This window comes from Debaryomyces hansenii (genome assembly GCF_000006445.2).
Source record: "Debaryomyces hansenii CBS767 chromosome E complete sequence".
Lineage (NCBI taxonomy): Eukaryota > Fungi > Ascomycota > Pichiomycetes > Serinales > Debaryomycetaceae > Debaryomyces > Debaryomyces hansenii.
Window position 1 is genome coordinate 751713 of NC_006047.2, and position 27250 is coordinate 778962.

At 38.2% G+C, this 27250-nt stretch overlaps 19 protein-coding genes across 19 annotated transcripts; 7 read left to right on the forward strand and 12 right to left on the reverse strand. All coding sequences in view use genetic code 12, as the record gives it.

Moving 5' to 3' along the window:
• Positions 1–541: 541 nt before the first annotated feature.
• Positions 542–1561, reverse strand: DEHA2E09482g (DEHA2E09482p; the record flags this gene model as incomplete). Its single annotated transcript, XM_459718.1, has 1 exon — positions 542–1561. One exon carries the CDS (start codon positions 1559–1561, stop codon positions 542–544), a length of 1020 nt encoding a protein of 339 aa, XP_459718.2.
• Positions 1562–1963: 402 nt separating this feature from the next.
• On the reverse strand, positions 1964–4495 carry DEHA2E09504g (DEHA2E09504p; the record flags this gene model as incomplete). Its single annotated transcript, XM_459719.1, has 1 exon — positions 1964–4495. One exon carries the CDS (start codon positions 4493–4495, stop codon positions 1964–1966), a length of 2532 nt encoding a protein of 843 aa, XP_459719.2.
• Positions 4496–5168: 673 nt separating this feature from the next.
• Positions 5169–6473, reverse strand: DEHA2E09526g (DEHA2E09526p; the record flags this gene model as incomplete). The annotated part of the gene is made up of 1 exon (XM_459720.1): positions 5169–6473. The coding sequence occupies one exon, from the start codon at positions 6471–6473 to the stop codon at positions 5169–5171; it is 1305 nt and encodes a 434-aa protein (XP_459720.2).
• Positions 6474–7293: 820 nt separating this feature from the next.
• DEHA2E09548g (DEHA2E09548p) lies at positions 7294–9246 on the forward strand (the record flags this gene model as incomplete). The annotated part of the gene is made up of 1 exon (XM_459721.1): positions 7294–9246. One exon carries the CDS (start codon positions 7294–7296, stop codon positions 9244–9246), a length of 1953 nt encoding a protein of 650 aa, XP_459721.2.
• A 103-nt stretch (positions 9247–9349) lies between these two features.
• Positions 9350–9898, reverse strand: DEHA2E09570g (DEHA2E09570p; the record flags this gene model as incomplete). The annotated part of the gene is made up of 1 exon (XM_459722.1): positions 9350–9898. The coding sequence occupies one exon, from the start codon at positions 9896–9898 to the stop codon at positions 9350–9352; it is 549 nt and encodes a 182-aa protein (XP_459722.1).
• An 813-nt stretch (positions 9899–10711) lies between these two features.
• Positions 10712–11662, forward strand: DEHA2E09592g (DEHA2E09592p; the record flags this gene model as incomplete). Its single annotated transcript, XM_459723.1, has 1 exon — positions 10712–11662. The coding sequence occupies one exon, from the start codon at positions 10712–10714 to the stop codon at positions 11660–11662; it is 951 nt and encodes a 316-aa protein (XP_459723.2).
• Positions 11663–11976: 314 nt separating this feature from the next.
• DEHA2E09614g (DEHA2E09614p) lies at positions 11977–13584 on the reverse strand (the record flags this gene model as incomplete). Its single annotated transcript, XM_002770408.1, has 1 exon — positions 11977–13584. One exon carries the CDS (start codon positions 13582–13584, stop codon positions 11977–11979), a length of 1608 nt encoding a protein of 535 aa, XP_002770454.1.
• A 195-nt stretch (positions 13585–13779) lies between these two features.
• Positions 13780–14526, forward strand: DEHA2E09636g (DEHA2E09636p; the record flags this gene model as incomplete). Its single annotated transcript, XM_459724.2, has 1 exon — positions 13780–14526. The coding sequence occupies one exon, from the start codon at positions 13780–13782 to the stop codon at positions 14524–14526; it is 747 nt and encodes a 248-aa protein (XP_459724.2).
• A 124-nt stretch (positions 14527–14650) lies between these two features.
• On the reverse strand, positions 14651–16276 carry DEHA2E09658g (DEHA2E09658p; the record flags this gene model as incomplete). The annotated part of the gene is made up of 1 exon (XM_459725.1): positions 14651–16276. One exon carries the CDS (start codon positions 16274–16276, stop codon positions 14651–14653), a length of 1626 nt encoding a protein of 541 aa, XP_459725.2.
• A 332-nt stretch (positions 16277–16608) lies between these two features.
• On the reverse strand, positions 16609–16986 carry DEHA2E09680g (DEHA2E09680p; the record flags this gene model as incomplete). Its single annotated transcript, XM_459726.1, has 1 exon — positions 16609–16986. One exon carries the CDS (start codon positions 16984–16986, stop codon positions 16609–16611), a length of 378 nt encoding a protein of 125 aa, XP_459726.1.
• Positions 16987–17336: 350 nt separating this feature from the next.
• On the reverse strand, positions 17337–18086 carry DEHA2E09702g (DEHA2E09702p; the record flags this gene model as incomplete). Its single annotated transcript, XM_459727.1, has 1 exon — positions 17337–18086. The coding sequence occupies one exon, from the start codon at positions 18084–18086 to the stop codon at positions 17337–17339; it is 750 nt and encodes a 249-aa protein (XP_459727.2).
• A 707-nt stretch (positions 18087–18793) lies between these two features.
• DEHA2E09724g (DEHA2E09724p) lies at positions 18794–19305 on the forward strand (the record flags this gene model as incomplete). The annotated part of the gene is made up of 3 exons (XM_459729.2): positions 18794–18802; positions 18873–19092; positions 19166–19305. 3 exons carry the CDS (start codon positions 18794–18796, stop codon positions 19303–19305), a joined length of 369 nt encoding a protein of 122 aa, XP_459729.2.
• Positions 19306–19842: 537 nt separating this feature from the next.
• DEHA2E09746g (DEHA2E09746p) lies at positions 19843–20499 on the forward strand (the record flags this gene model as incomplete). The annotated part of the gene is made up of 1 exon (XM_002770409.1): positions 19843–20499. The coding sequence occupies one exon, from the start codon at positions 19843–19845 to the stop codon at positions 20497–20499; it is 657 nt and encodes a 218-aa protein (XP_002770455.1).
• A 59-nt stretch (positions 20500–20558) lies between these two features.
• Positions 20559–21821, reverse strand: DEHA2E09768g (DEHA2E09768p; the record flags this gene model as incomplete). The annotated part of the gene is made up of 1 exon (XM_002770410.1): positions 20559–21821. The coding sequence occupies one exon, from the start codon at positions 21819–21821 to the stop codon at positions 20559–20561; it is 1263 nt and encodes a 420-aa protein (XP_002770456.1).
• A 255-nt stretch (positions 21822–22076) lies between these two features.
• On the forward strand, positions 22077–22583 carry DEHA2E09790g (DEHA2E09790p; the record flags this gene model as incomplete). The annotated part of the gene is made up of 1 exon (XM_459732.1): positions 22077–22583. The coding sequence occupies one exon, from the start codon at positions 22077–22079 to the stop codon at positions 22581–22583; it is 507 nt and encodes a 168-aa protein (XP_459732.2).
• A 186-nt stretch (positions 22584–22769) lies between these two features.
• DEHA2E09812g (DEHA2E09812p) lies at positions 22770–23246 on the reverse strand (the record flags this gene model as incomplete). The annotated part of the gene is made up of 1 exon (XM_459733.1): positions 22770–23246. The coding sequence occupies one exon, from the start codon at positions 23244–23246 to the stop codon at positions 22770–22772; it is 477 nt and encodes a 158-aa protein (XP_459733.1).
• Positions 23247–23704: 458 nt separating this feature from the next.
• Positions 23705–24835, reverse strand: DEHA2E09834g (DEHA2E09834p; the record flags this gene model as incomplete). The annotated part of the gene is made up of 1 exon (XM_459734.1): positions 23705–24835. One exon carries the CDS (start codon positions 24833–24835, stop codon positions 23705–23707), a length of 1131 nt encoding a protein of 376 aa, XP_459734.1.
• Positions 24836–25072: 237 nt separating this feature from the next.
• Positions 25073–26362, reverse strand: DEHA2E09856g (DEHA2E09856p; the record flags this gene model as incomplete). Its single annotated transcript, XM_459735.1, has 1 exon — positions 25073–26362. The coding sequence occupies one exon, from the start codon at positions 26360–26362 to the stop codon at positions 25073–25075; it is 1290 nt and encodes a 429-aa protein (XP_459735.2).
• A 186-nt stretch (positions 26363–26548) lies between these two features.
• On the forward strand, positions 26549–26987 carry DEHA2E09878g (DEHA2E09878p; the record flags this gene model as incomplete). Its single annotated transcript, XM_459736.1, has 2 exons — positions 26549–26557; positions 26691–26987. 2 exons carry the CDS (start codon positions 26549–26551, stop codon positions 26985–26987), a joined length of 306 nt encoding a protein of 101 aa, XP_459736.1.
• Positions 26988–27250: the final 263 nt, after the last annotated feature.

Consider the following 27250-nt stretch of genomic DNA (forward strand, 5'->3'; position numbering starts at 1 on the left):
TGAAACTGTGATAGGGTTGGAGATCATAGTACGGAGGAATTGTAGAGAGGAGTTAGAGGAGTCATGAAAAGTAGAATTGAGAAATATAGTATACACGCAAGTATTGGCAGTTTTATTCACCGACGAGTCATGAGAAGCTTTTTAAGATGACATCCATATTCTATCATCAGACGGTGAGGGAATAAACCTTAAATTAAGGCAACAAGGTTTATGTCAGTGGCATTGACATTTGGTCCAATGCGTACGTAAGCTGGGCTATAAATTTGGCGCATCCTTGGCCAATACACTTCAAAAGTGACGGCTACTGGACGCATTATAGCTACATTCCTATGTGGGACTGCCAACCTTATTGGGAACCGGTCAAATACCTTGTAAAAATCGATCTACAAATTGACGGGTTTGAATATTAGTGAATCAGTATTCATGTGTCCGCGTTTTCTACAGTCTAAAGATATTGTAACCCAAAATTGTAATATTATTATCCTACCATTTCTATTAAGTACTTATGTTGGATTATACCAGCATATACTTACATGCACATTTAGATATCTTCTCCAAAATTGTCGATTGAAACGACTTCACCCGGCTTGAAAGGAGGTAATCCTAAGTATGGGCAACCATCGCATCTGAATGCGTCTCCCAAGGAGCAAGAGCTACAACCACCTTTTTTACCTTCGACTGTGAAGTCGATTTCAGCCAAGTCGTTATCGTCAAATTTCACGGCATTTTTCATCTTCTCCTCGATCTTCATTGCTTCCAAATTGGCCAGCTGCACCATCTGGTTGAGTATCGAGTTTTGCAAAGTCAGTTTGTCTGACGTTTCCTGGGCTTCAATTTCCTTCAACCCACAAGTACAATCTTTACAGGCCTTTCTTCTCTTCTTACCATTTGGCAATTCACACTTCTTAGGCACAACCAAGTTGGCAGTACGTACTTCAGAAATAAGATTGTTCTCATCTATTATTTGATCTTCCTCATCTTCGTCGTCAGATTCAGAAAAGTATGCAAGTTTTGTTTCTTGTAGCTTACGCTTCGAATTCACATCGTCATTCTCTTCGTCGGTATTAGATGCAGACGTGTCTGTTAATCCTACCGCCGCATGTGTAGAGGAAAGCTTCTTGAATGATGGTAAGCATTGCTTGCTTGCACCACCGACAGCCACCTCCTTCTTCTTTAATGGAATCGATACGCTTTCCCCCACGGCCTTAGGCTTAATCCAATTGCCTTGTTCGCCCACTATAAATCCCGACATGATTGCATCCAAATTTTGATTGGTAGGTAAATCTCCTTTAAGTACTCCATCCTCAACCAAACTATCATATATAATCGTTATTGTCAGCACTGGTAACTGTCTATTGAACTCTCCTTCGTTTGGATTGATATATATCACTTCATCAAATGTATTGTTTTCCAATTTAACTATCTTATTCGCAACTCTATCTATTATATGTTGCACAACATCAGCATCACTATTCGTACTGCTTATTTCGCTTTTGACCTTAGTCACTAATTGTTCATCAGTAACAGCCGTTGGATGTAATAATAACAAGATCCTAGTCATCTTTATTTTTCAATTCCCCTTAGATTCTAGATGAAGGTGGTTCTCTAAACATATATAAACTAAAATTTTTATAATGATTTGTAATATGGACTAATAAAGCGTAATAAAAGAAGCAAAAGAAAGAAATCGCGTGATGGGAAGCAATAGGTCGTGTATAAACAGGTCCCACTTAAGAGAATTTATACTAGGGAAATTGACTAATTTTCTCAGTCTTGATATTTCTCTCCCACTAGGAAATATAGATTACTGGCCGGGTAACTTATGGGGAAAGCACTGCGAAAACGGAGGCTGGATTACCGGTAGCGGTGTATCTTTGCTTACGCTCCAGTTGTTACAATTGGCTGCAATTTGCATCAATTATACGAGAGAAACATAAAAACTATCAAAAAGTTCTATATTATTCTATTTTAAGTAGTTTACCGAAATTTTAGCTACGTCATCCAGTTGTAGATTGTCAACTTTAATATAGTGATCGTTATTGGGCAATAAATCGATGGAATTATCATGTAAATAGTAATCACCTTCGATATTTAGTGCGATACCCTTGACAGGCTTATTGGTGGACAATTTTATGGTGCCGTTTTCTGGAATAGATACATCAAGCTTGGTATCTTTTGGCCATATGATGTACTTGAGGGGCTGGGGCCAATCGCTAGTGTTAGAAACCAACTTGCTGGCAGAGTCGACTAGTTTGGCGTGCACTACAAGCTTATTGGAATCGATCTTGGATTTGGTAACTAGTTCGGTAGTTTGGTTGGGTGCTAACGTAATTTTGGATTTTTCCAAGTTCGACACCAATTCGCCGGTCTCGCAGTGATATAGTTCCACCTCCAAGGTCCCCGAGAAGTCCTGTAACGTTGAATTTACACCCCAGACATCAATGGTATACTCGCGAGGAGAATAGTCATGGAGTGGCGCTTGTTTTTCGAGGTCTGGCTCGCCTGGTTGTCTCAACCTGGTTTCAGTTCTGTAAATCCCCAACATTAATGGTTGGCATTCTCTCTTAATAGCATAATATGCCAACTTTGGTCTATGGTAGAAGTCAATAATGGCCCAACTGGTGACGGGCCAACAGTCATTGATCTGCCAGACTAATGCCCCACCGCATTTTCTTTCATTTTTGGAGCCCCATTCACGCTTCCAATTCCTATAAGCATACGCAAGACAGTCCAGCTGCATTAACTGTGTGATGTAAATCCAGTCTGCCAAAGCCATAGATGAAACCAGGAAATTTTCCATTACATACAAGGCCAATCTTCTTTCGAAACCAATAGATTTATTATGATGGTCCATGGTCTCCAGCTGGGGATATAATTGCTTCTCGTCGGTTATACAATCCTTTAATGTTTTTATATCAGGGAATGCCAACATACCAAATTCAGAAACAAACCGCCCAACCAATTTACCCCAGTCTTGGTATTTCTCTTGGGTTCCATGCCATACATTCCATTGGTGAATATCGCCTACGGTAACATCTGTTGTTGGAACCCCTTGACCAGGACTAATTGGGGATCCAAATTGATAACCAACTCCACTGGTTAGTTTTGAAACCATGTCGGGCAAAATGCGTTCATATAATTTCTTGGCTGGGAACTCTTCATCAGTGAATGTATTCTTCTTGTATAAATCTTCCGCAACTTGATAGTCCTCGTTATTTCCCACATAGAAAACAATGGAACAATAGTTTCTCAACCTTTTCAATTGATCTATAACCTCGTGTGTTACATTATCAATAAACTCTTTGTATCCAGGGTAGATAGCGCATCCAAACATAAAATCTTGCCAAATTAAAATTCCTAACTTGTCACACTGCTTATAAAGGATGTCATTTTCGTAAAAACCACCACCCCAAACTCGAATCATGTTCTGGTTACCTTCATCTACCAATCTTATTAGATCAACGTAGTCATCATCAATCAATGAACAAGAAAAGGAATGTGATGGGATCCAATTTGACCCATTACAAAAGATTGGGATATTGTTGACTTCAAAATAAAATGACGAACCATCTTGACCCTTAACGGGTTCTTGTACTAATCTGGCTCTTCTCACACCAACTTCAGACACGACAGAGTCAATTATTTGATCTGTTTGGTGCAATTTTGCAACAAACTTGTATAAAGGCTGCTTTCCATAACCTTTTGGATACCATAATTCTGGATCTTCTAATTTAATCGGATCGAAGGTGTAAGACTTATTTGCAGATTCTTTGATGGTTCTAATAAGTTTACCGGCTGATGAAAAAATCTCAATCAGTAATTGACAATCATCTGATATCGATTCAACTTCGACTTCAAAACTCAACTCTGCTTGTAGATTTTCGTCAACACTTTGTTTTACGTAGAAGTCGTTTATTTTAGCAGTTGAGTAAGTAACGAGTTTTATTGGTTTCCAAGGACCGCATGTAAGAAGCAAGGGTCCCCAATCCCATCCGTAATGATATTGAGCTTTTCTAGCATGTACTCTTGAAGTCTCTCCATTGAAGCAAGTAAACTTTCCATGCTTCTCCTCTAATGCCCTAGATACTTTCAACGCACTCTTAAAAACAATTCTTAATTCGTTCAGTTCTTGAGAGCAATTTGTCACATCCAATGTATAAGTTCTGAACATGTTATCAGTAGTCAACACTTGCTTATCGTTAACGTAGATAGTAGCAAAAGTATCGAGCCCTTCGAACACTAATTCGTGTTTTTTATTAGAATCAACCTTGAAGGTAGTCTTATATTCCCAATCTTCTTCCCCAATCCATTGTAAGTCCTTTTCGTTCCTATCAATGAATGGGTCTGGGATTTCACCATTATTTAACAAATCAGTGTGAATTTGATTTCCGTTTGTTTTCTTCAGACATGGCTGCCATTTGGTGGAATCTTTGTTGGCTCGTTTATAACTCCAGTTCAGTAAAGTATTATACGTAGTTTGAGAAGTCATTGTCATCTAAGTGTATATATGTGGTCTGTACTAGCACAATTGATCAAGAGACCAAGATGCAACTGGCTATATATATATATTTGGCGTGGGGTAGTACTGTACACAAATGTCAACCCCTTCATCTTTGAGTTAACCTACCTTGAGACTACATTCAGGTTACATCGTAGATATACAACATGCATGAAAATTGAACAATAGAGACAATTAAAACATACTGTGATCTGTGTGAATAATATGGGATACCCAAAAAAAGAAGAAACCCTAGTTAACAACACAAGAGTTCTTCAGTTTTTAATCCAGAAAAAGAGATGTTCGGTGTTTTTATCATGATATTCTACAAGTATCATGACAGCATTTGCAGCATCAAAAGACTGGGCCGCTTCGATACAATATTGGATGAATTAACTGAAATAACAATGATCGTATTGGATTATTGAAGTTTAAATGAAACAATTGTTGAGTAGGATATGTCTTAGTTGTTTGAACCAGGGGATTGAATATTTAACGAAGCAAATAATTGCTGCGAAATTCGTATTGCGGAGAAGTAAATATGAAGTACAAAGGTTATATTAGCTTCTATAAATATAAACGTGAATCGTCACCAATAACAATTATTTAAAGTTAATGAGATGGGAATAAGGTGAATTTTAAATAAATAAAATTAAAACAGATGTAAATATTATACATTATTATTTATCCCATTATCAATGTCATCATCAGTGGCATCATCTTCTACGTCAGTTTCGTCATTATCGTAATTTTTCTTCGCATCGCGAGAGGTTGCTGGATTAATCAAGCCGCTGATGGGTGGTAGCTTGGTATTTGTAGATTGATGGCCCGGGCTATTTATAGCAACAGACGATGACCTAGACGAACCCGGGGAGTTGTTATTCAAGCTCTGTGTTCTGCTGTGCGAAAACTTGACGGACTGGGGGGACGATAAAGACATTAGAGATAGTACTGCATCTTGTTCATTAACAGGCTTATCGGAATCCTTAGGATTGTTTGCGTTGATAGGCGGTAATTTCAATGGCGGCTGTTGCGAGTGGTGTGATGATTGGCCATGAGTTGCGATATGTTGCAATGAACCTGATGCCAGCAAAGGCTGGGCTAAATTGGAAGGCTGGGAGTCGTAGAGTGTTGGCGTAGAGGATGGACGACGTTGAGACGAAGAGAATGATGTTCTCGATTTTCTTCTCTGCCTCGTCAACGCCGCCATCAAGGCATTGTGTGCACTCGACTCTTCGTCATCGATCGATGGAATATGAATCGTATGACTCTGGTGGTCATTTGGTAAGGTAGGTGACTGTTTCAAGCCTCTTGATTGCTGAAACAGTGGTGTCAGCAAGAAAGATGGCGAACTTGCTGGCACTGGTGATTGCTGTAATGTTTGTAAATTAAGATTTGCGGTTTGACCTGAACTAGTTGGGTTCCATTGTTTTTCCTGATTCGACTTTTGTTTCTTTGTAGGTGATGTAGCTGACGAAAATGATAACTCGTTAAAGTCAATCTTTGCAGGAACTTTATCTTGCTGCCGTTGTTGTTGATGCAATTTGTCTGCAGCAGAACTCAACTTGCTTTTCAATTGTAGACTTATCTCAGATAAACCCTCTTTGTTGTTCGAATCATCATTGAACAATTTCTTCCCGGGGGATAAATACTGGGGGGTTTTCTGGAATTTTATTCTCTCATTACTATCGTCCGAATCATATCCGGTATGTCTCGGAGTCTTTAACGAAGAGTACGGCGATGGTGCCACATGCGCATTGAACTTGTAGTCTGGTGATTTGTAATTCCCCGAACTGTTCCTTTTGTAAGATGGCGAAAACGCCAACATATCCGAAGGCTGCTCAGGAGTCTTCAAGAAACTGGCCGATATGCGCTTCTGCTTGTGCCGCGACGGAGGGGTGGTGGGTGTTTCGAGTTTCATGGTTTTGGGGAGCTTGGGCGATGAAATGGGCGTTGTAGGCTTTTCACCACTCATAATGCACGATGGTACTTGCAATGTATCTCCTGTGAGATGATAATATCAAAATAATATAAATAATACAGTTAAGAAGAAAGATTGCCACAATTAGCGTCGACGTGCACTCTTATTTACTTGTTCTCACTCTGAAGGGTTGTATCAATGGAAAATGTCAAAAGGGACTCACTGCGACTGATATTCCAAACTCCACAATTTTATAACGAACTGAAGATGGGAAATTTTAATCTGATAATTCAAATCCTATGAGTCGTATGAATGCGTCTGATTATATTCTTATACGTTTGCCTTATTTCTATTGCTTGATTGATAGAAAACCACCAATCTATTGAGCTAATGGGATGAGATTATGACCTTCGCAGCGAGGATCCACCGGTGACTTTGTGTAACATTTTTACATTTACGAGTTGGACCATTTTACAGGTTGCGCGCATAAACATACTTGTGACACAAACTTACCCCTCTTTCGCGAATTCAATATTTTTTTTTTCTCGGATTTCGAGATCTGATTTTTCCTCCAAATTTCGGTTCCAGGCCACAAAAGCGACCTTGAGGCCCTTCGTCATATACGTGCCATATGACCGGCTCAGCTGGTAGAATGGATCCACAAAAATCAATTGTCCAGTTAACACAGCCAAAGCTAGGTCATTGAGTAGTACAGTTCAACCACCATAACCAGCCAGACAGGCTGGAAGTACCCAGAGGTGGATCAATTGTGGCCAGGGTGGAAAATGGTGGTTTTCGCACTACCAATCATTGAGAGTTAAACTAGTCGGTAAATAAACAGATAAAGATAAACAAAGACCAGAGAACACTATTGATGAATGTTGATTACCCCATGAATAATATACCACAGGCATCCTCGTTGTTGAGGAAGAATAACGGGAAGCGATTATCGATGGCCAGTGCTGCTCGGACGTCGTTGCTAGGGAATTTGAACCTTAATGGGACATCAGGAGGAGCGAGTGGCCGGAACTCGAACATCATAGATAGTAGTAGTTTGTCGATGGGGAACACCGGCAAACGGAGATCATTGTTGTCGACGCCGGCGTCTATCAACAGGCGGAGACAGAGTTCGCTCCTCCAGGCACCGATGCTGTCGTCGCAGATGTCATCGCAATCGCAGCAGGCATCGCAACAGACACAGGCCCCATTCAACCAAGACCAACGGCCCCTTAGGGATAAGAACTACCAGACATTGATCCAACAGGAGATATATGATTTTTTGTTGGCCAATAAATTTGAGCTTGAAATGAACCACCCTCTCACCTTTAAGACGTTGAAACAGCCGACACAGAAAGATTTCGTGGTAATCTTCCAATTTTTGTACAATAAAATTGATCCATACTATAGATTCACGAAATCGATTGAAACCGAAGTTTTTTTGTTGTTGAAGATCTTGAATTACCCATATTTGGATGGGATCAATCGTTCACAGATCAGTGCTGTCGGAGGACAGAATTGGCCCAATTTCTTGGGCATGTTGTATTGGCTTGTCAAGCTCAATTTATCGGTTTTAAACTTGAACTCTAAGGTAGATCTCATTAGTCCTGATGACGAGTTTGATAAGATCTTTATAAACTACATAACCCAATCATACAGGGCGTTCATCGACGAACGTGATGATTATTCAGAGTACTACGATGAAATGAAGTCAAGATTTGACGAATTGAATAACAACATCATACAGGATATAGAAAACATAAGTAATGAGAATAATGAGTTGTTAAACCAATATAATGAATTGAACGGACAGTTAGACATCTTGGAAAACTCCGAAAAGAAATCAAAAGCCTTAGAAAATGATCTTATTAAATTCAAGGCATATATCGAGACCATGGAAAGCAGAAAACTGAAATGGTCGGAAATTTTAAACAAAATCACCCAAGAAATTGGCAATTGTGAGGTGGAATTGAATAATATCGAATCCGTGAAAAGGGATTACGAAGCGCAAATCGGCCAACAAGGTTTAACCCCGAATGACATCGATAATTTAAATACTGAAAGAGATAAATTATCTAAATCAATCGATCTAATAAGTAATAGCTTAGAGGATTTGAAGGACGTGTACCATAATAAACAAATCAACTTGCAAAAGAATTATCAAAGTCTAGAAAACTTCTTGAAACAATATAATAATTTGATTTATAAGATTCAATTGAAAAATCACAACTACGACTACAACTTCGAAATCAACTTTAGAAATAATACAATTATCAATGAAACGCCCGACTTGCTTAAACCTAATGAAATAATAAACAAGAATTTGAAAGATGAAAAAATTCAATTATTGAATTACAAATCTATAATTAACACAAACGTTCATATGCACCAAGATGAGCAGATAAAGCTTCAAGAGCAGATAGATTTAATATCCGAATTAATAATGGAAAGACGAGAAGAAATAGAAACTTTAGAAGCCAAATTAACCGCTAATAAATCAACCTATGACGAAATATATGAAACAATGATTAATGATACAACCACCTACTCAATGCAAATTGAAAAACTAGAACGAGAATTGAGGTCGATCAAGATCAATACGAACCAAGGTTTTATAGAGGTTGAGAATAAGTTTCAGAACATCCAAATTGAATACGATGAACTATTGTATGAGATTCACTCTAACCGATCAATATTGCATGATAAGATTCAGAAAATCATCGAATCTACTATAGGTTTCAAGATCAACATCCAACTGAACTTAGAGGACTTGGAAAACTTAGCATTTGATGAGTTTGAGAAGGAGGATAAAAAGCTAAACAAGAATTGATGCTCTCCCTCCCCTCCGTATGTATTATATAGTGTATTATAGGTGTAAATTATAAATACAAGGCTTTTATTGGAAGTTATATACGTTTCCGCTACTATATACATTAATATTCGTTTCTCAACCACATTTGCACTCTCTTCCTTCTATCGTTTCTGCTCATAAGCTTATTGTTCGTCCACTTTTCCTGTAAGACTTCCAATTGACTTATCACTTCTTCACCTCTTTTCTCATTCTTCATGGTCACTACATTAACCGATTGTTTAGACACATTGAATTCTTTGGCTAACTTGGATACGGTCCATTTGCTAGGGTCTTCGGTTCTCAATTTCAAAATCTCTCTTGCAGTTTCGGCTGTCATGCTATAGTCTTTTTCCTTGGCCATACCATATATAACTGGCATATCTTCCAATACATCTGCACTGTAAGTCTTGTATTTCCCTTCGAGTTTATGCAATCTTGGATCGTTGGGTGGTAAAAATGCTTTAGGAGTGTTTCTGGCGATTGGAACGGATGCTGGTGGATTGTGCACTAATCCTTGTGTTGGCACTGGCTTTAAGTTAAACGCTGATCTTTGTGCATTATACTTATTCTTAGGTTGTGCCTCAAATGGTATATTTTTAATCGAATAACGACGAATGTTGTTTCTAAGCATCTTGCCCTACTCTACTAGTCGTCTTCACTTGGTACTTTACAGTAATTTTTCACTATTACTTTTTGATCGGTTTTTTTTATTGTTGCACACGACCTCTTGGTGCTTGTTACACAAAAGCCAACCCTCAAAAAGTCGTTCAAAAATGATCACAAGAATTGGAAGACTTTTTTTGTAACAAAAAAAAAGAATAACAAAAAAAAAAAACAAATAACGTGCGTTTTGTGTAACTTCGCTTTCGTCCGCATCTAGACTACCTTTTATGTAGCATATAACAGTAGTCTAATTTTGTTCTATAACCAAATCTTATATCTTATATTTTAATTCATATGCACCAATAAAGTTAAAAGCATGTTTGAGTTGACTAATCCCAGAAGAATTTTATAGGTCAATATAGATAGTAAATGACATAGTACTCCACGAACGCGAATTTCAAACAAAGATCGTGAAACTGTGCATGATCATACACCAAAAAAGTTTGCAAAAATTGAAAACAATCGCATTGTTGAACTAAACGGCTAATTCGTAAAACATGTTTAGAGGCCGCAAAAGGAAATCTGATTTCCTTTTGGCGTTTGAAATCGAAGAAATACGAATGCTGACTTGTGCAAAACGACATACGATAGGTCAATGACCAATAAACGATTAAATTACGTGAAGAGATTTATAGGTAGCTATTTCCACAGTCGAGGCCTGAAGTATCGTAAGAATTTGATCTTGTTTTGTTTTGATCAAATTATCCTTCAGGTTGTCGTTCTTTTAAACTCACCTTAGTCACTCTTTAGACCTACCATTGTCGCTCGTTACCAATTCAAAATGTTAGTTGGATGTATTTTACCATTGGCCTTATTGGCTGCCGCCGGTGTTGAAGCTGCTGAAACCACTACCACCTTGCAGCTGACCATTACTATCACCAAAACTTTATATTCCCCAGAAGAATCCTCTTCGATGTCTGCTGCTTCTGAAGCTTCTGTTTCCGAGGCTTCTGTTGCTTCTGTTTCGTCCGCTTCATCTGCTAGTGCAGCTTCTGCCGCTTCTGCTTCTAAAGCTTCTGAAGTTAGTGCTGCTTCTAAAGCTTCTGCCGCTTCTGTTGCCTCGTCTGCTTCTGAAGCCAGTGCTGCTTCTGTTGCCTCTTATGCTTTTGAAGCCAAGGCTGCCTCTGCTGCCTCCAAGGCATCTGCCGCTAGTGCTGCTTCTGATGCCTCTATTGCTTCTGCTGCCTCCAAGGCATCTGCCGCTAGTGCCGCTTCTGATGCTTCTGTAGCTTCTGAGGCTTCTGTTGCCTCTGTCGCTTCTAAGGCCTCTGTTGCTTCTGATGCCTCTGTCGCTTCTGTTGCTTCTGTTGCTTCTGTTTCTTCTGCTAGTGCCGCTGCTGCTGCGAAGTTAACTTCTGTCGCCCCAGCTCCTACAGCAGAATTCAATGTTTTGAAAGGTAACGCTATTGCTGGTGAATTCAGAGTTGTGAACCAAACAACAACCAGTGCACCACCATCTTCTACTTATGTCGCTCCTAATACCGGTTACAATGCTACTGTTATTGGTTCTCATAGCAAGAACACTACCGCCATTGGTGGTCATCACAGCAAAAATACAACTGTTGCTGGAGGAAAGCGTTCATCGACCTCGTCGCCTGTCAGATCCTCAACAAAGGCTTCATCTGGTTCGTCGAGTTCATCCTCTCAAGCTGGTGCCGTTGTTAACTTTGGCGATGCAAGCAAGGGTGTTGCTTTAGGTTTCATTGGTGTTGTAGCTGCTGCGCTCTTATAATGAATTTACTATCGGTATATGTGTACCGATTTAATTCCTAATACCATTTGATTCTACATTCCGATTTATCTTATATTTAAGAATTTTCTTTCGTTTATGCTTTCTTGGCGGTGAATCAAACTGGATTATAATTTGCTTTCTTTACTCGACGCTTTGATGGGAATAATTCTTGTTTCGGATTACCCGAGTTAACGTCTGTATGGCCTATGTATTTGTATTTACGTACCTTATATGTATTATATGTATTATTATTACTTCGATATAAATAATCCCTTAATGTCTATTTATAATTAACATCTAATGTACTACTGTTCCTATAACCTTCTTCCATTCACATCCTTAAGGTACTTTTCCTTTTCCAAAACATAATATTCTTGTTCAGTTAAGCCTTTCGGTATTTTTGGCGGAACATGTGGTTTATTTTCGAACCCAAAATTTTCATCGCCAATTAGTGGCATTCTATCGAATACCGATGGAGAAAATTTTGGATCTCTATTCCATTTTCCATCTCCCAAATAACCATTTTGCTCTCCATTTGCCGAAAATCGTGGTTGATAGGCTCTTCCAAAATGCTCATTTGGAGTAGGAGCATAATATTTGGGATCAATTTCATCTGGGTTTATTTGATGACCTTTCAGGGCATCTTCTCTCCCTGTAAAAGTCAAAGATTTCACTTGTTGGTCTAAAAAGTAAACCTTAGTAGGCAAAGTTCCGTCGCAACCATCTTCTTCTCCTTCATCAAGTCCTATTGTATCAGCAGAAAATGGAATCGAGGTATTTGATACTGGTTTTATATGACTTTGATCATCCAAATCTTGTGGAGGTTTTCTACTTGGGTGGTTGCTCAGTTGATTCTTCGAACTAGGTGGGGTCGATGGTGGAAGTTCTGATTTAGCTTGCTGATTTACTAAATGCGGAGGCGGTATTGGAGGCCTTAATTCAAAATCTTCCTCGTCTGATTCCTTAAACTTATCTGGCATTTCCGGCAACTTGTAGTATTCCTTTTTTTTCTCATTTGCAACTTCACCAAAATCTTCCACTCTGTATTCGCTAATAGGTGATGTTCCTCTTTCTGGACTTCCCTGACCATTTCCTTTCTGCCATATATTCGTAATGGGCTCCTTATTCTGGAATTTTTTGAATTTATTCATTAATTTAAGCTTGTATTTTTTAGGTGGGCTGCTATTCGAATCTTTTGCTGGCTCAAATACGTCGTCACCCCCAGATCCATTGGAGCCGGAAAACCGGCCCCCCAACAGACCGTCAGAATTCTTGAAAAAAGGCATCCGTTTCAGTCCTTTCTCAGACTCTGACGTGACAAATATATCGTCTGCGACCGTATGAGGATGTGCCTGCGAAGGATGTTTAGGTGGTGGTGGGGGTAAATCCTTCCTGGAACTTACCGAATGGTGGAATGCGTCTACATCCTGTTCATTATATAATGGACCTGTGAATTTTGGAGGTAATATGGGAGCACTGGGGTAAAACGTCATTTCTAAATAAATCATACCGGCCCGTCTTCCATTCAATGTCAAATCATGCCATTTATCAAAAATATATTTCCCATCCTTCTCGTTATTCGGGTTAGCAAACACCGTCGAACAATCTATATCAACTGTTCCAATCGGCGTCGGGTCATTCTTAGTTTCATCCAATACATCCAACTTCATTATTGGCCTTCGATCTCTCGTCAATTCAAACCTAATTTCATGCGTCCATTCTGGGGTTTGTCCTGCTCTGAAATGTGACGACGTCTTTTTCGCTGTAGTTCCTATTCTCAAAGTAACATATGGCGACTGTTTATCTAATTTTCTTCGATTTGGTAAATGTTTTGCACGACAAACAATAATCACAAGAGTACCATCTGCACTTTCTGGACCTAGCGGGTCATCTGCTATATTGGAAATATTGGGATCTGACATGTTATTCCTTAGTTATACCATATATTCACTTAATTTCCCCCTACTAAGAGTATCTTTAAATAGACAGGTATTAAGTGGGCTGTATAATCATGTTTATATGATCTTTCAAATGTCGTTGTTTACCATTTTGAAATATCGCGACATTTGTAAATCATCGCGACATTATAATTCGCTTCGGCTTTTTCATGAGATGACATGGACAAATTAGAGCCAGTGGTTAACGGTAGAGGTTGTATATTGTTACAATACATTCACCAAACAATGTCGTTTAGAACAAGAAACTCTAATCGGGTTTTGCTTCCGTTCGGTTTAGATTACAGTGATATATCATCTGCAGACCATACCACAGAGCAGCCTCAATTGGTTTTACCAGTCAACGGGCCATTAACGCCAAACGAAGAAGCAGCTGCCAAACAATCTATTGCATTTTCTAGTCTCATGTTGGATGGTCCGTTTTATACGGGATCCACGTTGAATACAAGTAAAGAGCAGGCTACGACCACGGGGCCGGATGGGATTGAAAGATATTCAGATAAATATAAAAAGATTAAAAAGATAGGAAGAACCATTGAAGAGCACCCGTATCAGTTAGAATTTTACCCAGATGAACTCTATTCCGTTATGGGGATATCGAATAAGCAGAAAAAGAAGTTATTGTCCTTATCTACGTTCAAAGCAGACGGTGGGTTGAAGCAATACGCGGCACGAGAATCAGAACCTGATAGCGCACAATCCATGTTGGAGAAGCTTAAAGATATGGCAGAGGATTTAGATTCCAATAACACAAATAATGCTACAAAGGAAGACGAAAATGAAGAAATAGAAGAAGAAATGGATGATGACTTTGAAGAGGATGACGATGATGATTATAATGCCGAAAAGTATTTCGACGATGGAGATGATGATGTTGCCGACGATGGAGACGATGAGGCAGCATTTTAAATGTAACAGTTAGAGGTGATATGTATAGTAGTTTAATAAAGGTTATTTGAGTTTATTATTATATGTCTAGATACCTGTAGTTTATGGATCTACGTATCCTACTTACTTCATTAAATATTTTAATTTAAATGTCGAATGCAAAACTTACTAATGAATTTCTACCACCTTCAATCTTTTCTAACCACCTCCCTAATCTATGTTCTTTACTTACCAAAGCATGAATAACCACTTTGTTGTTACCGATTTCTGCACTGTCTATTCTAACAACACAACCCTTCACATTAGAGATTTTTCCAATTAACTCGAATGATCTCAAACCCTCTTGCGAAATTCTCCATACGTGCAAACTTCCGTCAAATGACCCACTTACAAATAAATCACTATATGGCACTGCGTGAATTGCGGTAATCCAGTATGGTTGTCTCTCTGGAATTTGTCGGGACGCATTATCGATTGACTTCTCTGCACTAGCTTGGGATGGTGCATATTCTGGTTGTAAACCATGTGCTAATCTTTGGGTGAAAAGGGCCTTCTTTTTAGCTAACGACCATAATGCAATGTTTCCATTATCAGAACCGGTAACGAAATGCGATTCATCAACCATCGATACAACGTCTATCGAACCTTCTGCATGGAATGGTTGCTCATCAGATGGTTCTTCTTCCTTATTTTGCTTCTTCTTATAGGATTTCTTTGCTCTTCTATCTGTTGAATCACCACCACGGAATGTTAATCTCGACTCTTCAGATATCTTCCAAAATAATGCTGTTTTATCTCTGGATCCAACTGATACACATGTCTCTTTTGCTAATGCAGAAATATCAGATATGTTATCTTGATGACCGTACAAGACTTCTAATTGGGCAAATTGGTTTATAGAATAGGTTCGGACTCTTAAATCGGCACAAGCAGCATATAATTGATCTGTTCCACGACGAAAGCTTACCGAATTTACAGGGGATCTTGTCTCTAATACCTTCAAGCATGCAAGATTTTCCGTAGACCATATAATCAAACGGGAATCATTTCCACCAGTAACAATAAACTTTCCATCAGGAGATGCCGCAACACAGTTTATTGTATCCCAGTGGTGATTCTGACTTGGATTATTGAATAATTTGAAATATTTAGACCCACCTCTAGTATGCTTTATTCTTTGGGGTTTCTTTTTGTCTGACGAGATATCCCACTTGATTATTTCAATATCCTTGGATACTGTGTACAAGGACGGATATCTAACCGATAACCCCGTTAAGTTCTTGGATCCAATTCTGGTAATGACAGTCTTAATCTCGTCAATCTGCGACGAAACTCTCTCTCCAATAAACTTATACACGTAACCCTTATTTTCCGCCACATCTACTTGTAAACGTGTCGCCAATATATCATCATCCAAATCTTGTGCATCGAAGTCATTGAAATCGCCACCCATTTCCGTAGAACTCTTCAAGTTATCCAAATATTGTTTAGCCAACCTTCTTCTCTTATCGGCCGCATTCTCATCCACAAACTCCTCATCCGATTCAATTTCTTCGTTATCCCGGTCGACATCTTCATCCCCTGATCCTATAGAAACATTTCCTTGTTCATCTTCCGAATCACTGCCTCCAGAAATTTCTTCATCCTGTTCTTTAGATGCTGATGGAGTGCTTGTTCGACTTGATCTCTTCGACTTATTTGTAGTACTAGTGGCTTTTCCCGAACGTCTTCTCTTCTTCGAAGGATCTGACAAAAACAGATCACCTGCCATAATTACTTTTATATATTTGATTAATAATTTAATATAAAATATAGATCTTTTTAACTCCAATGTGCTATACTTTTCAAAATCTATCTAAATTTTTCAACCTACTCGCAGAGCTCATCACAACATCACGTGCGCGTCCATTAGAATATACTAGTAATAACATTCAATTATATTATACAATTAATTAAGAAACATAAACAATACTATATATCAGGCTGTATTGTTGGAAAGGTGTTCCAAGCCATGGTAATGAAATTTTTTCGACTGATATTGGATCATGAACCACTGGATGAGTGCTAAAACTGGGTCGAATGCATGATATCTTCAAAAGGTACCTAATCCTCTAAAAGATCTTCGATGTCGTGATCTTCGGCAGCATCGTAACCTGATTGGTATCTCTGTCTCAAGTCTTCAGACTCTTGTTGTAATATGGATTCTTGGATCTTTACGTTCTTTCTGGTCTTCTTACCCCATCCGAAGGAAGCAGCATCTTTTTCCAAGGCCTCTTCTTTTTCAGCTCTTTCACGTTCCTCTTTGGCGGGTTTTTCTAACTTCTCCTTCTCGTCGAGTGCGATTTGTCTCTTGACTTGACTTTGTTTGGCATATTCGGAATAAATATTACGGCACATCAAATACATCCCGACAATGATTAACAAACGGAGATATTTGTAGAAACTGTCATGATCTATGTATTGGAAAATAATCTCGAACATCGTGTACTCTGTTTACTGACTTGTGGACGAATAAAAAGAATTTATTGACATAATTTTGCCTCTTGGGGTGTTTTTGGTAGCGCAAGAAACCGCTTGGACCGGTCAAAATTTTGGACACGACTAATTTTTCAGTTGGTATCTTTCTACTAGAATATTCCACTATATACATGGATAAATACGTAGAGGTGATTAGATATACTACATTACCTCTGTGGCATTGTTTCTGGTGTTCCAGCATTGTTTAGGACGTTTTACGTATATTTATGTTTATGTTATCGAATTTTTCTTGAGTTCGATACGTTAAGAGCACCATTATAGAATAGGAACCAGACCTAGAAAAACCATTTCCACTAAATTTCGTCATCGTCATCGTCACTTGCGAATGGATCTAGCTCTGGGAAATCACCGACTTCAACCTGTTTAGGTTTGACAAAACTCCCGTGATTTTCTCTGCATTCGAAGATCTTGGTTCCCAGAATCAGCCCGTTATTCTTGCCCACGGGCTCGTCAAATTCGATTCCAACCCATACATTCTCTCCTTCGTCCAAAAGCATTATCTTGCCGACGTATTTTATGGCTCCCCTTCTTTCTCCCTCGATATTTATAATACGACATCTATCCCCAACGTGCAAGCTAGACGATATCTTTAAATTTTCCTCAAGCTGTCTTGCTTTTTGCAACTCGTACTCCGGGTCGAATCTACCCAATTTATTTGTCGATTTCCAATGTAACACCGAGTCGGTTCTTTTAGCATATTCTTCCTCCGAAAGCTTAAATTCTTCTGTAGCGTCGTCGCCTTGCAATTGATTTAACTGAGAATCAGGGTTGTTATCATGAATGTGAAGACGACTAAACGGCAAAACATTATAGTCCGAAACATGGCTAGTGCTATCTTCTGCAGCAGAATACTTATTAGCGTCCAGAATCACGATGAACTCGTTCGATGAAGGTATAGCATAATGTTGTATGGTTTGATCCTTAGGAGCAATTCCAGTGATTAACTCCAATTTTTTCTTTAAATATTGTATATCCCATTGAGGAGATATCCTCCTCTCGGAAGATGTTAAGTCTGAGGTGATGTATACGTTTATATCGCTCATAATGCCATTAACATTGTCTTGATTAATCAGTATGATACTAAAATTTCAAATATAAACATATGTACTGTACATAAGTAAATGTCGCCAATATCAATTTGCAGCTGTAGTCGTAGTACTAGTACCGCCTTTATTATACCATAGTATGGTTCTGTCGTAGGCTCAAAGAGAGATATTCGTATAGAAGACCGAAATCAATCAGAAAGTAAAATAAAAGTTTGCTTATAGTTTTGAAATTGCTAAATAAATTTCCTGAAAAAATACATTTTTGCAATCTTTGTAGCAATATTACAACAAATTATCAGTTTTATATAAAGTTCACCATTTGACTTATATCTTATTATCAATTGTCAACCGGAAAACCGTATCGACATAAGTTGTAAAACTTGAAATTTCAAATGTCAAGTTCCATGTATGATTATGTGGACCAATTTCAACCCGAATTTTCATCATGAATTTTTATATGAATTTTTCACCATAAATTTATTACAACCATATTTATAAACTTCTATCCAAACACTACAACAAACAACCTGTTTAGGTAGTCCTATTATATTCAATAACCTTCTACAATATAAGTATCACCATTAGTACCCTAGTAATGGTCCAAATATAATCACGTGATCACAGTTTTTCTTCGGCCATTTCATAAGTTAACGAAGTTATCACTAGACTATACCATATATCTGATTACAAAACAGCAGGACAAGATGGATAACGTATGTAAATCGATCTCATTAGTGGCGTTCTCAATGCGTTTAATACGACCAAAGACTAACATGAATATAGCCAAGACAAAATAACAATAATAATAATACTAATAGAAGAAGAAATAATAATTCTTCGAAGCCAGATGGCCCTAAAAGAGAAGCCATTTTGGACTTGAACAATTACAAAGATAAGCAGATAAGAGTTAAGTTTATAGGCGGTAGACAGGTTATTGGAGTTTTAAAGGGATTTGACCAGTTGATGAATTTAGTGTTGGAAGATGTTAAGGAAAATATTAGAGGTATGTGAACATTGTACAAACTGGCTTAAACAGTATATATTTGATTTTAGAGCAACATTACTAACATTTTTAGACCCAGAAGACGATAATGTTTTGACCGACAAGACTAGAGACATAGGCTTTGTGGTAGTAAGAGGCCCATCATTATTGACCATTTCTCCAGTCGATGGCAGTGAAATAATCGATAATCCTTTTGCCAACCAAGAAGAATAATTAATTGTATAATAAGTTTGTATGCACTAGTATAATAAAGATATAACGTTTTCTTCGAAGCTTCAACAATTTTGGGGCATTTTAACTCAGAAATAAACCGTAGCTACAAAAACTTCTAGTAGATGTGTTATGGAATTGTCTGCAAGACATAGTGTACAAGTGGCTATCACTTTTTATATTATATATAAAATAGAATAAACTTGTTTTTATAATAAAAACATAAAGAGATAGTAGATTTCTTGTATTAAACTGGGAAAAGGTTTTAAGTACGTTTAGAATCAGATTGCACGAAATACTAAAGTAAAAATGACGAATATTAGAACAAATCTTAGATGAAAAAGACCAAGTATTCGATACGTTCATCTCTATACTGGTAATTAATCGTATGGGAACCGTTCTAGCATGCAATTGCCTGTTTTCAGGTATTAACTATGCTGGGCTCGGTTATGAGCCATCGCTATCTTTTCTCATCCATCGATTGTCACTTAATCTTTTGATACCAACAGACATTGATTAACCTAGAATATCCCAAGTAAGATGAGTAAGTGCCAAGAAGTTAGTGATAACGTTATATTACTCCCACAAACCAATCAACTTAGGGGGTTGTACTCAATTATTCGTGATCATTCGACAAAGAGAGGTGATTTTGTTTTCTATTCTGACAGAATCATTAGATTATTAGTGGAAGAAGGATTAAATTTACTACCAGTCGAAGAGGCTACTATACAATGCTATGGTAATCAAACATTTAAAGGTGCTAAGTTTTTGGGTAAGATCTGTGGTGTTAGTATTGTTCGTGCTGGTGAATCAATGGAGATGGGACTTAGAGATTGTTGTAGATCTGTAAGAATTGGGAAAATTTTGATTCAGAGAGACGAGGAAACTGCTTTACCAAAATTGTTTTACGAAAAGTTACCAGAAGACATTAGTGAGCGTTACGTATTCTTATTGGACCCAATGTTGGCGACCGGAGGAAGTGCTATGATGGCAGTTGAAGTGCTATTAAGTAGAGGTGTGAAAATGGACAGAATCTTCTTTTTGAATTTATTGGCTGCGCCAGAAGGTATCAAAGCATTCCACGACAACTATCCTGATGTCAAGATAATCACTGGTGGAATTGATGAAAAGTTGGACGAAAACAAATATATCGTTCCTGGTTTGGGTGATTTTGGTGATAGATACTACTGTATTTAATTTTCGTTTAGATTAATATTACGATTTATTTGGTGATTGTTATACCCTAGCAATGTAAGCTACATACACTTCTTGTGGATTATTTCTGGATCTTCAGCATATTCCAGCGCAGTAACCCACATTTTTTTGAACGTTGATAGTCCAGCCAAAATAGAACCTCCTATCCATGTGGAATACTTCCTTTCTGGGGGAGCATGTATTTTTATTTTCATTTTAGTGTCGTAGTTATTAGTATTTGAAGAGGTATTCCAAATGCCATAACTACCAGCTTGTTGTGACTGCTGATTTTTCAATTCCACTAAGAGTCTATCCCCAAAATTTTTCAATAATGTATTTCCACCTGATAATACTAAATTCTGGTACAATACGGGTCTCAAATCCAAATCCGTTTTGGCTATAGCAAGCGACGCCAATTCATGCAATCCAGGCGATTCGTCACCGATCAATTGAGGATTGAAAAGGATTTCAGTAGAACGAAACCTTTCAGCACCTAGTTGAATAGTATGACCATCAGGAAGTTTATAAGATGCAAATAAATCAGACTCCTTAATATTTTGGGAGTTTGTGTTAAGGTAATGATTGTAGGCAGATGAAGAATAAAGTGTTTCATCCTTCGTTGGATCTTTCGAGATGTAACAACATTTCTCCTTGATCAATCGTACGATCTCCAATTCTGAGCTACTCTGCAATGAAATACCCGTCATTCTTCTCAAGTTAAAAGACAAATTCTCGGTGATATCTCTACCTGCAATATCCATTCTCTTAATGGACGTGGGCAACGCAAACCCTTCATACACGGGAACAATATGGCTCACACCGTCTCCACTATCAATGACAACCCCCGTAGTACGTCCCGAAGCATACAACGATAAAACTGCTTGAATTGAAACGTATATGCATGGGACATTGAACAGTTCGAATAAAATTTGACACATTTTATCTCTATTTATCCGTGGGTTCAATGGTGCTTCTGTTATCAATAGAGGATGCTCTTCAGCATTTGTTTTCAAGTCTTGTGTGTAAGTATGATACCATAATTTTTCCATGTCGTCCCAATTATTGACAATGCCATGTTCAATGGGGTATGATAGTCTAAGTAATCCTCTATTCTGTTGTGCGATGTCCCCAATAAATGTATCTTCTCCAGTTTTATCATCACCACTGGATATCAACGAGCCAGCCATGATCTTTTGATACTTTGGCCTTCCTATTATAGCAGATGCATATGCTTTTGGTTTATCTTCTCCTGCAAATCCTGCTTTCAAATTACCCGATCCATTATCAATCACAACTGGTTGATTATAGAGTGTTTCTGACTCCATTTTGATGCAATTTAGACAAGCAAATTATTACGGCTATGCAAAATACCCCTTTCAGCTTTCTTTTATCCAATATGAAGTAGTTGCCGTACGAATTGTTGATATAGCTCTATAGAGGAAAAGATTTAGATCTATGTAGTTGCGCGTGTATTTTTGTTTACGTTTTCAGTACTAAAGATGCTCAGATCAAAAGTCTATGTAATAAATATAAATGTTTAGTTCTTTATAACATTTCTACATATAGCATACAATAATACCATGCTGGCATTAAATACGCTTTCCAATAATCAGAAAACACAACTCAGAAATGCATTTACCTTAATAGATGGAGAATCAAGAGATTCAGTGATAACGAAACAAGATTTGATTAATTTATACAAGACGTTGGGAATAAAGGTACCAACCGATAAGCAGCTAGACTCGATGTTAACGGTAGATGGATCATCAAAAAAAGAGGAAAAGAGTATAAATTTCACCCAGTTTCTGAACATCATGGCTAAAGAATTGCTGCAGTTTGAAGACAGGGAAACCATATATAATGCGTTGAAAGTGTTTTCAGATGATAAAGAGAGTAAAGATCTTACGATTGACGTTGAAGCATTGAAAGAAGCGTGTTGTTCGGTCCAGTTAGGTGAAATTGGATCCGGTGACCACAGGCTCTCGAGGGCTACGTTTGATAAACTCGTAGATGGGTTTGTTAAGGAACAGGTGGATGGACGCAAAATTTTTCTGGCATCAAAATGGATAGATGCCTATATTGATTAACTAGGAGAAGACGTTACTCGTGGCTCTATTAATGTACAATTTATTAATATTTATACACGAGAATCTTAAATATGCAAAAACAAGTTAAGTAAACAACTTTTAGAAAACGAGATAATACGAAATAAATATCAGAGCAGGATATATGGATCCAATATCACAACCGTAAGTCAACATGTTGCCTATTTCTTAATGGTCGATGATCAATTCATCACAACCCCAATCTTCAAACGAGCCGTCTGGCAAATATCTTCTAACAACCAAAGGTATTTTTCTTTGTGCCAATTCCTTCATGGCAATCTGTAATGGATCGGTCTCACCTTCAATGTCAACCAAAACTGGCGCATTAAGCGAAATCTGTAAGGCTCTAGTACCTAAAACTCTAGCCCTTTCATACTTGGTCATATATGGTGTGGTTGTTCTGTCTTCTTTTGGCACTGCCAATTCCCTAGCACTCTTTGGTCTCGGCTGCACTTCGTCTGGTCCAAGCCCACCGTTTATAATGGTTCTTCCATCGGTTGCTTTCATTTCTACATCCCCGTTATTGACATTTTCATTCTCTGCTGCTGGTTCATTAAAATCATCTTCAGAGAAGTGATCGGCTTGATCGAAATCTTCAAAATTTTCTGGTGCTTCGTTGTAAGCGCTTTCTTCAATATCGGACATTATATCTATGTTTATATGTATTAATTAAACCGTTGATTAAGGTATAATTGGTATATTTAATTCATCATATGTGAACATCTGAATTTTTTTTCACATCTCTTAAACGGTTTCGCACGACTTGTTTCTTAAGTATGGGATTCAGTAGTTGAAGCCATAACTATACGGGCAAACTTAACATTTTAATAAATATATTAAACAGTAATAAAGCAGACAAGAAAAAAAAACTAGATAAAGTATAGATTAGATAAAAAAATAAAGCTTTTTTTTCTTTATAATCAAATAAAAATAAAAAATTCGAAAAGGAATTATTTAGTACTTGAGATTGACTCCTCTATATGAAAAGAATATAAATCGTAACCACAATTTCTACTTCATCTTTAAGTTGTTTGAATCTTTATAAAATATGCACATGAAAACCAAAGAATGAAAGAAATTTTTTTTTATTCAGCTTAGATAAATTATAATTCGTTGGCGTATGGTAATAAGTCAACGTTACCAACAGCAACGTAGTTAAATTCACTTAATTTAGCTGGTGATTTGGCAGCGGAAGCATCGATCTTGACATCTACTGGGGACTCGAAACGAGATTGTAAGGCGACAGCCAATTCAGCAGCCTTGGTAGCGCTGGATAAGTCAGATGCAGAAACAGAGTCAACAGCCTTCTTAGCAGCCTTAACACCTTGAGCAACCACAGCAGCATCGGAATTACAGACACAGATAACAAATAAACCGGCGTCTTGGTATTTGAGGACCTTGGAGATGGCACCTGGGATTTGGGATAATGGGGCCGATGAGCCTGGTAAGTATGTAGAACCAATAGCAGCAGATAAGACTTCGTATTTAGCAAAGTCAGCAGTCTTGATTGGGACACCAATCAAAGCAACAGAACCACCAGCAGCTCTGATTCTGGATTCTTTACCGTTGTGGAGCTCGACTGGAGTGGTCTTGGAAGAACCGGCTGGCAAAGCAGAGAATGCAGACTCACCGATAAATTTCTTCAAGTCACCTTCGTTGACACCCGAGCCAAAGACGGACACGTTGGAAGTATTGTAGGCTTCGGATGCAAATTGCTTGATTTCGTCAACCGAAATTGGACTGGTACCATCGTAGTATAATGGGTTACCTAAACCCTTTCTGAACGAAATTTCGTGCAAAGATTCGAAAGCCTTGAATGCATTGGAACCCTGTGCTTCAGCATTTTGTGCCTTGGCAGCTGGTAACACGGTTTCTGGAAGTTCGTGGTCTCTGAATGACGTTTTGGTCAACACATTACCTAAAGCTTCAACAAAGTATGGTAAGTCTTGCTTCAAAAATTGAGTCTTCAAAACAATCGAATCTCTGGTAACATCCGAAGAAACAATACCTCCCAACAATTCACTTTCTCTGGTAAATCTTAATGCTGATTTAGCTTCATTATTCAAAAAGTTATATTTGGATAACAAATGGGCTACACCTGATTTGCCAGCTTTAGAACCTGCGTTATTAACAACAACTGATAATGTTGATAAGTTGCCTGGCGCTTCTCTAGCAGTTAATTTAATAGATTGAGCAGCAGAACTGTAAGAACGAGCAGATACACGGGACAACATGATACTATATGTTTAATTGGGTTAATTATAAGACTTAAACAAATACAAAATTTAGTATAATTCTTTTAGTGAGCTTTTCGTTCAAATGAAAAATTCTCGTCCTTTGATTGGCAGATATTTAGCGCACGTGATTTATTTAAGTCCCAGACAGTATAGAGGGAGATTGCAACTACAACAGAGGTGTAACAGGATGTTCATTGGTATATACGGGTGGTAGGGGAAAGTGTGAAGACCAGTTCAGATTTGGGTGAGTCTCAACTTGGAAACTTCGTCGGCGGGGATGTCGTTGAGTTCGATGTAGTCGTAGTTCAACTTGCCCCAAACCAAATCGGTGAGAATCAAGCCGTGGACCACACCCCAGACCAAATTGATGCTGTAGAAGAAGTTGGAATTACCGGTGCCCAAGACGATCCAACAGTAGTAGAAAATGGGGGACAAGAGCAAGGCCACCAAGAGAACAAGGGCCGTTAGGAAATGGTACTTGCAATGGGGAATAATCGTGTCCTTGAAGATTGGAATAAGCGACAAAGCAAAGGCGAGGTCTCCGACTGACGGGTAGGATTTTGTGAATGAAAGCCACAAGTAAGACGTGACCACGGCCAAAAACGCATCTCCAGTAGGCTTGCCGGACTTGTGGTTGAATTCGAAGAGCCTCAAGGTGAAGGGGATAACGAAAATCACCGAGAAGAGGTTGAACACCCCCACGTAGAACGGGGTGAAGAAATCGAACATTTCGGTGAAGATATACCACCATAAACCGAGGTTGGGAGTGATTTTGTTAAATTTGATAACAATTCCGTAGCACAGGTCGAGGAATTGGAACGATTCTGTCATAACCGAGGACGTCAATACCAATATCCCACACGCCGACGAAAACAAGGCGATTCCGTGGGCATACACAGTTTGCCAGTCGCTGTCAAGCGAGTGGGCCAATCCCAAAAGGGGGATAATCAAAAAAATGGGACGGAATGAAAGGTAACTGGCAATTGCCATACTTATCACCGACCTGGCAACGTTTCTGTCGATCACTAGCTGGTACAACGACTCGGTGATGGCCAAAAATGTGAAGCACAACGTCGAATGCGAGATGTTCGTCAATATCAAGAGCGGATTGAACAAATAAAATGCTGCTATCATATCATCACTGAAGCCTTGTATAGACCTCCCGGTTCTCTGCGACATGTGTTTGTTGTACCATTTATTTACGTGGATCAATCGAGATGCAATCATCAAGTCTACTCCCGTGTACAACCCATTGAATACGATATCACCTAATCTCTTCGGCAAGTATTCATCAATAAGATTAAGCAAAATAACTAATAACGGTGGATGATGATTGACTCCGCCGTCGTATAGATCAATATTATGTTGTAAGTAGTAGAATGCTTCTTTTAGCGATTTGAACGAAGTTAATGGGGTCGCTATTTCTATGGACGATGATAAATCTAGCGGCAAACTCGGTAAACTTGTAGGTAATACAAACCGTATAAGGGCCCCAATTAAGAGCACTAATGTCAATCTCTCCATAATCCCTATTTCAGCACGGTATCACTGATAAACTCTCGATATATCTTCTATTATACGTGTTTATGAAATTTATGATCGAAATTGATGCTACTGCAGATAACACCATCTTAGTTTTTCAAAAACTCTGTTAGAATAGTATGAAATAATACGTTAATACCTACTTTACCAGAGATAAAACGTACAATAATGTCATCTGTAAGTATATTTGTTGTTTGTAGGAGTATTCGATTTCGAAAGCTGCTTTTCACCGGAACTTGGGGTGCAGTGATGGAAAGGTTGATATATGTCCCAATGGGATAAACCTGGCAGAATAATACTAACGGTTTAGTTTCAACCAATTAATCCAAAGCCTTTTTTAAAGACGTTGATAGGCAAACAGGTGATCGTGAGGTTGAAGTGGAATAAGACAGAATATAAAGGAACGTTGATTTCAATCGATAATTACATGAATTTGCAATTGGACAAAACGTCGGAAGTGATATACGAAGATGGTGAAAAGAAAGAAGAAGTCATAGGTGAAATATTCATCAGATGCAATAATGTGTTGTTTATAAGAGAGGATAAAGAGGTACAGAATGGTTCTGACAGTGGTGAAGCAGATGTCAAAATGGAAGATGGTAATTAGAACCAACCATTACGGTAGACCTGTATGTTGGTTAGGGTGAGCTGAACCAATCTGATAGATCATAGAGGCAGTATTGAAATGGGTGTGGAAGTAGCAGAGGATTATGTATTTGGTACTGTTGTGTGAGTGTTATCAAGTAATATATCATGGAGACATAAGTGTAATTGTAGACTAAAATTTCACGAAGAAGACTACGATATACCTGCTATATCAGACTAGCTTGTCATTTTATGTATATGTGTAATATATAGAAACTAATGTAA